Here is a 12,228-nt window from a genome sequence, read left to right as displayed (position 1 = left end):
CTATCGGTGCTCTTTTTTTCCTCTTTGTATATTAAGGATATATTTATTGAGTATCTAGGTCTCAAGAGTAAAACATGCACTGAGATGCTTTATGAGCAGGAAAAAAACAGGAAATGTTTTGTTTAAAGTGAGTATCGCCACTCTGGTTACCATCATAAACTTGCCTGTGCATTTCTTTTCAGATGTGGTGGTAGGAGAAGAGATATGGAATATCTAGTGCAATATAGTCCTATAACCTAATCAGACATATTTTGGAATATGGAATGTAGTATCTTTAATTAAACAGACACCACAGACTTAAGAAATAATCAGATTTTGGGAGAATACAACCTGATTTGTTCATTAAGTAGATAGCCAGATACCATGTATCCCAGTTACCTGAATATGAAAATTATACTTCAATATTTCACATTTCAACTATAAAACTGGTTAGTGAGGAAGAATGGGTTACGAGGACATAAACAGGAAATTACATTAGAAAATCATTTAAAACATGCTATAGCCAGACCTGCTGATGCCAATTTTTCTGCATTCATTGTTAACAGGCTCTACTAAATGGTGTTTGTGTATTATTTCATTACATTCACACAACACAAAAATATAAATACTTGATACAAAAAAATCACACACTCAGTAATTGGTGGACTAACAGCCAACCAACGAAGTGACCAAACAAACAAGCAAACAAAACACATAAAGCAAAACCATAAAACCATAGTATCAATCAATATTGTACACAGATTCTGTGTAACTTATAAACTGTCTTATCAGACATACAAATAATTACAACCATCTTCTAGGACTCCCCTGTAGAATAATGAGATCATTATATTGAAATGACTAGCATCATTCTGGGCCCAGAGTACACCACATAGTGAATAATGTTAGCAGTCTTCTCCACACGTTTATCTAAGCAAGAAAAAGCTTGAGCAAATCAAGCTTGAGCAAATCAAACCTACAAGTAATATTTTTCAAAATATCAAAACAGCTTCAAATACTTTATAGGAAACAGCTGTAAGATGGAAAAAAAAAAAGAGAGGCTGCCAGGACACATTAATAAAAAAACTGTCTGAGCAGATACAGGTTAGAGTGATAAAAGGACCAAGTTATTTGGCTGAAGAAACATGATTATTTTTTTTTAAAATTCAGGTTCTGAATAACACTGAGAAGGAACAGACTGAGGTACAGTCTGATGGTGGCAGCTGAAACAGCATGATGTTGTAGACATAGTTAAGGAAAACCCAATATAGTCAAGTATTTCATGCAGATACATAAAAATCCCCAGGCTGATAAGAAACAGGTTGTAGAGAAAGCCATTGGCAGAAAGTTAAAAATAACTGAAAGTCACTGGAAGTCATCTGTTTCATCAACTTCTCAAATGTAGTTAGAAACATACACAGAAGCATGAGTGTTGATGTAAACATATATTTGGGGAATATTGTAATTAATATGATTATGTGAATAAAATTTCAATACATATAGTAAATTACTACATATAAAACCAATATAAATTGTATTTAGCACAGAGTTAAAAATAGCTTGGGAAAACAGTTTCATTAAGCTGAAACTGATCTTTAGAAAAAACTGGTCTTTGTATTTCTGAATTTTGTTAAAAATTGGGAGATATACAAGTAAGGTTTGACATTTCCAATTGTGAACAAAAGTAATCTGATTTAAAAGAAACAGTCTTTTAAATCTGATTTAAAAGAAACAGCATGAACCAGAAAAATCAACTTGACCATCTATTAACCTCCTTCCATTTTCTCCATTAAAAGATGAGAAGAACAAATTAAATGGCCTCAGGGAATCTGACCCACCTGACTGAGTTCATTCTCAGGGGAGTCTCAGACCGCCCAGACCTCCAGATGCCACTCTTCTTTGTTTTCCTGGTGATCTATGGGCTCACCGTGGCAGGGAACCTGGGCATCATCACCCTCACCAGTGTTGACTCGCAGCTTCAAACGCCCATGTACTTCTTCCTCAGGCACTTGGCTATCATCAATCTTGGCGATTCTACTGTCATTGCCCCTAAGATGCTGGTCAACTTCTTGGTTTCAAAGAAAACCATATCCTACTATGGATGTGCAGCCCAGCTGGGGGGCTTCTTAGTTTTTATCGTGGGGGAGATTTTCATGCTGGCTGCAATGGCCTACGACCGCTACGTGGCTATTTGCAACCCCCTGCTCTACATGGTGGTGGTATCTCCGCAGATCTGCCTTCTGCTGGTGTCCCTCACATACCTCTACAGTCTGACCACAGCACTGACCGTCTCCTCCTGTGTGTTCTCTGTGTCATACTGCTCTTCAAACATAATCGACCATTTTTACTGTGATAATGTCCCTTTGTTGGCATTGTCCTGTTCTGATACCTACATTCCAGAAACAGTAGTGTTTACCTCTGCCGGGACCAATTTGTTTTTCTCCATGATTATTGTTCTAACCTCCTATTTCCACATTGTCCTTGCCATTTTGAGGATACATTCCTCAGAGGGACGACGAAAAGCCTTTTCCACCTGTGCCTCCCACATGATGGCTGTCACTGTGTTCTATGGGACACTTCTCTTCATGTATTTGCAACCAAGGACCAACCACTCATTAGATACTGATAAAATGGCCTCTGTCTTCTACACCCTGGTGATACCGATGCTGAATCCCCTCATTTACAGCCTAAGGAACAAGGATGTGAAGGATGCATTCAAGAGATTCCTAAAGAGCCCTTGCCAGGCTTTCAATTTCAAATTAGTGTAAATTTAAAGATTCAGTTCTCTTATTTAAGGGTTTTTATTTGCTCCTGAAAAGCTAGTATCTACTAAGTAGAGGCAATAAATAGTTATAAATTTTGTGGATTCAATGGGTACATCTTAACTCTTTCTATTCCACCATCAAATATCCAACTATCCCTAATACAAAGACACATTAGTTGACCATACAAAATACGCTTAAGTGGTATAAAATATTTTCAAAGTAAGCATATTTAAGGTAAAACACAATATTGTATTTTTTGTGATTCATATATCTTGACTTTCTTAAATTCATTTTTGTCTTGCACCTAACATAAATTTTAATCACAGAAAAAGAAATCTTTAGGAGAAAAACTAAAAACAGCAAAAATGCCTAGATATCCATTGAAAGAGAACCTATAGCAAACAGGAACAGCAAAAGGAACCTATAGCAAACAGAAAATAGCAAAAAGGAACCTATAGCAAACAGAAAAATCTCCTACAAAAGGAGATTCTACATTTCCACTACTATCATGTGTTACATGTAGATGAGGCAAAATATTGCCGAGGTTGACGAGGTTGATATTTCATTCCAGTGTGCCATAAAATTAACATTCTCCATGTCTTATTCTCAGAGCAAACGTTGTGGTATAGGGCTCATTGTCTGTGTGATAGATTCATAACAGCAAACTCCACTTCTTTTGACATTTGTATATAGTGTGTTTTGGAGTAAAACTCATTGGAATGAAAATAAAAACATTGTCTTCAAAGGGACACCAACTCTCAAGGGAACTCTGATGGAAAAAAACAGTCATCATGTGCCATATCTACTTCTGTACATGTAAAATGTTCCTAATTTACAACGAATAAGGGAGACTGGTCAGGGCATGCAAGACAGGCAACATCTGGAAATGATATGAAATTTGGGGAGGTGGGATGTCAGAAAGAAGGCAACTATAGGGAACATGAAACTCGGGTCTATGAATCATTTGTCAATTTAGTCATAAACAAACAGCAAAGCTGAAAATATAAAGTGACACTGTATGTTCGATACTTCTGGTCTCTTTTTTTCATGGAAGATAGCATGTTCACAGTCCTGGGGATAGGGATGTGGGCATCCTTGGTGGGTAGGTGGGCGTACATGATTCTGCCTAAAACATGTACATCTGTATATTGGCATAGTATCTTAGCCTGGCAATCTAAAACCTTGCAACTGTCTCATTCACTAGTACTCAAGGGGATAGTCTCTCAAAAGCTTACATAGTATATACCCTTTCTGCATGTGTTAGCTACAAAATTTACCCTAAAGAAACTCTACACAATGCCCACTCTAAATGAAGGATAAGATAAGTTCATTAGGTTGAAAGGTAACACAGTGCATGCACACACACACATGCACACCCACTCACATATCACTTGTACACGTTTATCAGAATTGACGAATCCACACATTCAACCAACCAGGCAGGCACATGAGCCCAGTACCACCTTCCCTTGAAGTAACGTAGGGAAACTCATTTATGTGGCAGCACTGATCTCCAATTCGTCAAAGCTATCAACTTGCGAGATGCTAAGTCACCTGTACTTCCAGTTTATACCTTCCTAACTGCTCTGCAGGTTCCATGGCATTTGTGTCCAGACAGTGACAACAAAATCCCCCTAGCGATGAGGGGAGAGGGAAGATGCAAGACAGTCACAAAGCAAGGTCTGACAGCTCCTGTGAGAGACAGGACACACATCGAACAGCACCACAGAGCCCCTCCTGAAACTGCCACAGTAGTGGTAGCTTTGACCCCACTCTGTATATAGGGATGTTCTAGGCAGTAAGCATCACAGTGCCACACAAAGAATCCTTGCAAGACCACGAAAATAAGAAACACCATCCAAGTTTCTCAAATTCAGCCTAGAAAATGCCATTTTGACCCGAAAACTAACTGAAGCAGTATTTTCACAGCAGCTCCTTTTGTTTTGAAGCACATAATCATGTATCCCAACATTTTACTTATGACCCAATAGATGTGTGTAGCATGATTGTTTCCTCCTTTATCAATTGTCTGATAGGTAACAGTAATTGGCATGTTTCTGAACTTTTCAGTTGAAAGGTTAATCTAAACAAATGTAAGACTTCCAATGGAGATTTTATTGTCTCTTCAGGTCTAGATAAGCTTGGTTTGAACTGCTAATGCCATCTTCCTGCAAGTCCAAAAGGCTTCACCAGATATCTCCATGCCATGAGTCCCATCTATCATTTCTGCTTTGCAAAAGTCTGCTTCCAAAAAAAAAAAAAATTAAAAAAAGAACTAACAAAAGTCTGCTTCCACAAGCCATTTCCATGGAAAGAAAAAAATTCTTTCAAGGAAAATCAATAAAGAAGTAGAAATCACTGCAGATATGAGTGACAGGAGACAAGATAGAGGGTTCTATGGTAGCATCAGGTCTCCTTATGGTTTTATTTTTTTTGTATTTTTTATTGGAGTTCAATTTGCCAACATATAGTAAAAACCCTATGTTCATCCTGTTAAGTGCCCCCCTCAGTGTCCGTCACCAAGTCACCCCATCCACCCCACCTCCCCTTCTACTACCCCTTGTTACTTTCCCAGAGTTAGGAGTCTCTCATGTTCTGTCTCCCTCATTGATATTTTCCACTCAATTTCTCTCCTCTCCTCTATAATCCCTTTCACAATTTTTTATTCCCCATATGAATGAGACCATATAATGTTTGTCCTTTTACGATTGACTTACTTCACTCAGCATAATACCCTCCAGTTCTATCCACATTGAAGCAAATGGTGGTATTCATTGTTTCTAATGGCTGAGGAATATTCCATTGTATACATAAACCACATCTTATTTATCCATTCATCTTTCGATGGACACCGAGGCTCCTTTCACAGTTTGGCTATTGTGGACATTGCTGATAGAAACTTTGGGGTGCAGGTGTTTCAGTCTTTCACTGCATCTGTATCTTTGGGGTAAATCCCCAGTACTGCAATTGCTGGGTTGTAGGGCAGGTCTATTTTTCACTCTTTGAGGAACCTCCACACAGTTTTCTAGAGTGGCTGTACCAGTTCACATTCCCACCAACAGTGCAAGAGGTTTCCCCTTTCTCCACATCCTCTCCAACATTTGTTGTTTCCTGTCTTGTTTAACAGTGAATTTTCCCCATTCTCACTGGTGTGAGGTGGCATCTCATTGTAGTTTTGATTTGTATTTCTCTGATGGCCAGTGATGTGGAGCATTTTCTCATGGGCTTGTTGGCCACGTGTAGGTCTTCTTTGGTGAAATTTCTGTTCAAGTTTTTTGTCCATTTCATGATTGGATTATCTGTTTCTTGGCTGTTGAGTTTAATAGGTGCTTTACAGATCTTGGATACTAGCCCTTTATCTGATAGGTCATTTGCGAATATCTTCTCCCATTCTGTAGGTTGTCTTTTGGTTTTGTTGACTGTTTCTCTAGCTGTGCAGAAGCTTTTTATCTTGATGAAGTCCCAATAGTTCAGCTTTGCTTTTGTTTCCCTTGCCTTCACAGAAGTATCTTGCAAGAAGTTGCTGTGGCCAAATTCAAAAAGGTATTTCCTGTGTTCTCCTCTAGGATTTTGATGGAATCTTGTCTCACATTTAGATCTTTCATCCATTTTGAGTTTATCTTTGTGTATGGTGTAAGAGAATGGTCCAGTTTCATTCTTCTGCACGTGGCTGTCCAATATTCCCAGCAGCATTTATTGAAGAGACTGTCCTTTTTCCAGTGGATTGTCTTCCAGCTTTGTGGAATATTAGTTGACCATAGAGTTGAGGGACTATTTCTGGGTTCTCTATTCTGTTCCGTTGATCTATGTGTCTGTTTTTGTGCCAGTACCACCCTGTCTTGGTGATCACAGCTTTGTAGTACAACTTGAAATCCAGCATTGTGATGCCCCTGGCTCTGGTTTTCTTTTTTTAATATTCCCCTGGCTATTCGGGGTCTTTTCTGATTCCACACAAATCTTAAAATAATTTGTTCTAACTCTCTGAAGAAAGTCCATGGTATTTTGATAGGGATTGCATTAAATGTGTAAATTGCCCTGGGTAACATTGACATTTTCACAATATTAATTCTTCCATTCCATGAGCATGAAATATTTTTCCTTCTCTTTGTGTCTTCCTCAATTTCTTTCAGAAGTGTTCTGTAGTTTTTAGGGTATAGATCCTTTATCTCTTTGGTTAGGTTTATTCCTAGGTATCTTATGCTTTTGGGTGCAATTGTAAATGGGATTGACTCCTTAATTTCTCTTTCTTCAGCCTCATGGTGAATCTATAGAAATGCTACTGATTTCTGGGCATTTATTTTGTATCCTGCCACACTGCCTTCTTATGTTTAGAGAAACTTAACTACAGCACCACAAATTAATTTCCCACTACTCTTCTTATATCTCCAGATTCAAACTTTATCATTATTCCTTGTTTTACTCCTTCTCTTTGTACCACTCTTCTTTTCTCTTTGTGTCTCAATAAAGGCTACTGAATTTTTCTTTCCTTCTATTAAATAGAGCTACTGTTTATGAAGTTTGATGCCCTTCCATAAGTTATACTCCATGTCACTGTTCCAACCTTCCCTTCAGGATTGGTTTTGACTCCTTCAATATTTATAAAGCTAATGAGCAATCATTATTTGAATTAGAGAAATTTTGTCGACAAACATAGTTTTGATAACAATTCTTACCTCAGCTCACAAAATGTACAAGACATTAGGTTACTTATAATATAAATACGAAAATGACTACTTCTTAAAAAGAATGCAGAATAGAATATTACACAATCATAACCACCACGAGTTCTCTCAGTTTGTGACCACATAGAAAGACCTAGAGGGATCACATTAAGTATAATAAATTCAAGAGAAAAAAGCAAATACTTTGTGATTTCACATATTTGTGGACTATAAAAGCAAAGCAAATGAACAAACAGGTTCTTAAATAAAGAGAACACACTAGTTTTTTTCCAGAAAGGAAGTGTAGAGGAAATGAGCAAAATAGATAGAGGGGATTAAAAGATACAAACTTCCAGTTTAAAATATGTAAATCACATATATGGAAAGCACTCTACAGAGAATAGTCAATAATATTATAATAGTATTGAATGGTGACAAACTGTGACTGTGCTTATCATGATGAGCACTGATACTGTACACAATTAATAGAACCCATATGCAATATACCTGAAACTAATACAGAATTCTGTGTTCATTATACTTCGATTTAAAAGCATCTAACCAAAAAAGTAGTTTGAATTATAATTGTCAGAAGAAATTACTAATTATTTCTTTAAAATACTTGAAATATATATTTAAAGATCTAATAAGTTAATGTTATTATATGATAAATGTTATTACTGTGTACACAGTCAAAAAGTGATTAAAGTATGGGCTGAGATTATGCTATATTAATTTAAAATCTTTATGAAATATGTAAAGAAGATACTTTCATGTTTAGATATGGATGCCTAAAACTTGGGTGATAGATCACAGACTAATCAAATATGGGGGCAAACTAGCAGTTTCTTAATCTCTGTTGTAATCACCTTTCTCCTCGCATTTTTTCTCAGTATTTTTCAGCATTTTATGTGCATTTCATGCTTCAACCACAGGGAATTACAAGCTCTGAAACAGAAAGGCAGTGTGGCAGGCCCCCAGGACCAGCACGCAGGGGTGAAGGATGACTGCATGGTGGGCGGGGGGGGGGGGGGGGTGGCGCGGGGGCGGTGCTGTGCCACCACAGGAGAGTCAGGCTGCAGCTCAGCCAATTCTGCACACCTGCCAGGAGGATGAGAAGTCAGCTTTCCAGGTGCCCAGGAGGAAAAGTAGGATTTGGTGGCCTCCCTTCCTAGACTCAGCTACTAGCTGTGTGCGAATGTTTTGTCACTCTAACAACAACTCTATCAGCACTATCACTGTGATAGACATTCAAATACTAAAGTTATATTAAAATCAATAGCATATGTCTCCATTAAAATCCCTGAACTTCTTTGATGACAGGGATTATACTTAGTGCATTTTTCTACTTCCAGTCAAGAACAATATTTGGATTCCTTGAAAAAATAATGTATTAAAACAAGTGAAACCATTTAGCTCTGTCAAGCTAAATTTCATGTAATTATTTGTTGCAACTTTTACCATTTGTACAGGTGGTGCATATTCATAAGTTGGATGTCCAGGGTCTGAAAACACTAGAATAGTGAGGGTGGAATACACATTAATGAAAGAAATCTTTATTTAGAACTAATTTATTTAAATCAATTAACTGTACTTATTTTTCCCCAGTCGTGAATGCAAGATACATTGTAGACATGTGCATTCATGGGTTAGCAAGAACCACACTCAAAGTTCTTAATTGTGATAATATATGGAGAATCCAAAGGTCGGTATCTCTCTAAATGCCTATTAGAATTAGAGCAAACCTATAGTAAATGGGGGGTAGAATGAGAGTGTAACAATTTTATTCAGAGTCAGCAAAATATCGGTATGCATGTAATAAAATGAATATAATTCAAAAACATATAGTTGAGTGAAAACCATCAGATATCCAAATGAGTTATATATAACATATTGTGCACTTTAAAACATACATTATTTTACTTTATAAAGCTATATTCAATTTTAAGGACATACATCAGCTTTTGTGAAAGAGGTACCTATGGGGAAGAAAACTAGAAACGGACACGGGAAATTAGTTTCAGTGTGCTGCTCGGGTGTAGAATTACATTATCACTAACTCAATTTTAGCCCTTAGATTAGAAAAAGAAAAAAAATAGGAGTTACACACATATTCATAATTTTTATTCCTTCTGAATCTTCTAACACACTATAGGACATGTTTAAATAGTTTTGTTAATCCTCAGATATAACACATGGAAGAAGCTTTTGTGGAAAATGCTGAAATTTTATGTAATTTCTAGATGAATAAAGCATGTATCTGAGAAATGATCTATTTAAAAGCAGATATTTCAGTAAAACAACAAAAATAGCAAATTAGAAGCAAAGTAAATTTCATGTATATATATGTGACTTCATATATATGTTCATATTTGTATATATATAACATTATATTTTATGTATATATAATATATTACCTCAATATGGAATAAAACTCATGGAATAATTAGCAAAGATGAGTGACATCATTTCCTGCTCTCAGATGCTTTGGGAATAACTGAGGATTGCATTCAAGTTCCCAGGGGAGTTTCTCAAATAGAGGAGATGCTCATAAATTCTTCCCACTGTAGTCAGGCTGGTAATCATATAGGGAAATAGGAAGCCAGTCCCCACTTAAGGTGAGTAGCGGCCACCGATATGATTGCTAGATTACCTGCAGTGATGATTCTTGATTCCTTGTTCAATTTAAGGAACACATATGAGTATTGTCACCAATGCCAACTCAGTACATCACGTATATTAATCATCTCTTTTCCTAACTAGATTTCTTAGAGCTAAGATATATGTTTACCACTATTAGTATGTTCTCTAAAGGTGGTAAGGGACCTCATTTCTATTTCTGATTATCTCTACATTTAGATTGAGATTCTAGACAATACACATCATGAAGGGGGAAGTAAGCGCTTTTGCAACCTCAGCTTAGGATCCTCCACTGTCCCTCCCTCACCTCTGCATCCCTCTCTCCTTTTAATGGGATTGCAATGTTCTCAATTGGACCAACCCATTAATCTCTGCTGAGGCTATTTACAAAAAGTTATAGAATATTGATTGAGATTAGGTATTCCCACCCATGGGCTCCCTGTCTAACCCCAGGCCCTGGAACTGTTCTGAGTTCCTGCTTCCATCTGAGAAGGGTCAGGTTTGATGCTCAATTCCCTTGCTTTTTCCAGACAGTGCTTGGGTAGGGTTGGGGGAAGGAGTACCACATAAATATTCACTCAAATGAGTTTCAGGGGAACTGCAGGCATTTGTAAAAATCACAATAAAATGCATATTGAGATGAAGAGATTTGCCAACTCTACAAACTGCTATGGAATAGTCCTCTGGGGTATAATTTTTGTAGCTGAAAGCATTAGAGTTTTTCGTTTGTTTGATTGCTGCTAATGGATGTTTCAAATTGCTTCGCTGTGAATATTTTGTTAATTTGAATAGGTTTTTGGACAGAGTAAATTTTGTGAAGTAGTTTCATCTGTCAAAATAATGTTAAATTGCTATTCTATTTTTTGAAAATTTCCTTTTTTAAGGGCATCCAGAGCTTTTAGTTTTTAAGGTTATGAATTGTGAACAGTTTCTTATGACATGATGTCCTTGACAAGTCTACAGTTGATTTTTGTGTGAGATGAACAGAACATCCAAGTTCATCATCCTTTGTAGGGATGATCACCTTCCCCAGATCCAGTGAAGACCATTTTTTCATGCCTGTCCTGACATGCCCCTTTTCTCATATATTACAGTTCTTTGCATGCATGGGTCTTTGCCCGAGGTTCCCATTCTTTTTCATTGATGTCTACCATATCATCTCAAGAAATCCAGCAAAAGTTTTATTATCTGGTAAAACAAGTCCCTTCAAAAGTGTCTTGCTTCTTCTTAACAGTTTGCATTTTCAAAATGTATTTGAAACCCATATCAAAATCTATAAATATCCTTAGTGATTTTTTATTGTAAGGTCATTGAATAAATAGATCAATTTCAACACAAGTAACATTTTGTCACATCAGGTTGTGCAATCCAGGACATTGAGTTTCTATTAATTTACTTAGGATTTCTATAATGCGTCCCTAAAAGGTTTGAATTTTTCTCTCTTTAGGAGTAGGTTTTGTTTCTATAAAATATTCCATCAATATGGGATTTCACTTTTATTCTTAATTTTAGTTGCTTTTGTCCATTCTAACTGGTATTAATTCATCATCTATTCAGATGCTCATTTATCCCCTAATTCTTTTTGATGATGTGGTAAAATCTGATTACAGATTTTCCAGAAGAAAACTGTCCAGCCAAACATAGGATCAACCCAGCTTGAACAAGTGTTTTATCACTCTTAGGCATTTTTAAACATATATCAATGGTATATTAATATTGTTTACAGTTTTACAGCTGCATAAGTGAAATTATAGGCCCAAATATTTAGTGAGATTTAACATATATAAATATAACAAAATATTATAATTTGCATATACAAGTATGTGTATGTTTAAATCAGGATTTAGGGTCTCCTAGAATGAGTCACAATGTAGTCCTCATTTTAATACTTTAGAAGACTTTGTAATGAAATCAGATGATTTTTTTCCCCCGTAAAACTTTGGAAGTACCTACTTTTGAAAACAATCTGAAGGAAAACAGACTTGGAAAAGAAGAGGTAGATAAAGTGCAATCCTTAAATAAACTGAATTTACAAGAAATATTTCACCTATAGTTGATAGAAGATGAAATAAAGGTGTAAGAATAGGATTTAAATTAAAATATATAAGTGTATTCCATTTCTCCCAAAGCCATGCCCTGTTGGCTTTATCTGGATCAAGTAATCATTTGTCCTGATCCATGCC

The 12,228-nt window shown here is 36.4% G+C and overlaps 1 protein-coding gene across 1 annotated transcript; it reads left to right on the top strand.

Moving 5' to 3' along the window:
• Positions 1–1,793: 1,793 nt before the first annotated feature.
• On the top strand, positions 1,794–2,747 carry LOC121472040 (olfactory receptor 8J2-like). The gene has a single exon (XM_041723012.1). It carries the CDS (start codon positions 1,794–1,796, stop codon positions 2,745–2,747), a length of 954 nt encoding a protein of 317 aa, XP_041578946.1.
• Positions 2,748–12,228: the final 9,481 nt, after the last annotated feature.

Source organism: Vulpes lagopus, chromosome 11, assembly GCF_018345385.1.
Source record: "Vulpes lagopus strain Blue_001 chromosome 11, ASM1834538v1, whole genome shotgun sequence".
Taxonomy (NCBI): Eukaryota; Metazoa; Chordata; class Mammalia; order Carnivora; family Canidae; genus Vulpes; species Vulpes lagopus.
Note: the sequence above shows the minus strand (reverse complement) of the source record. Positions and strands in the feature narration are given on the sequence as shown.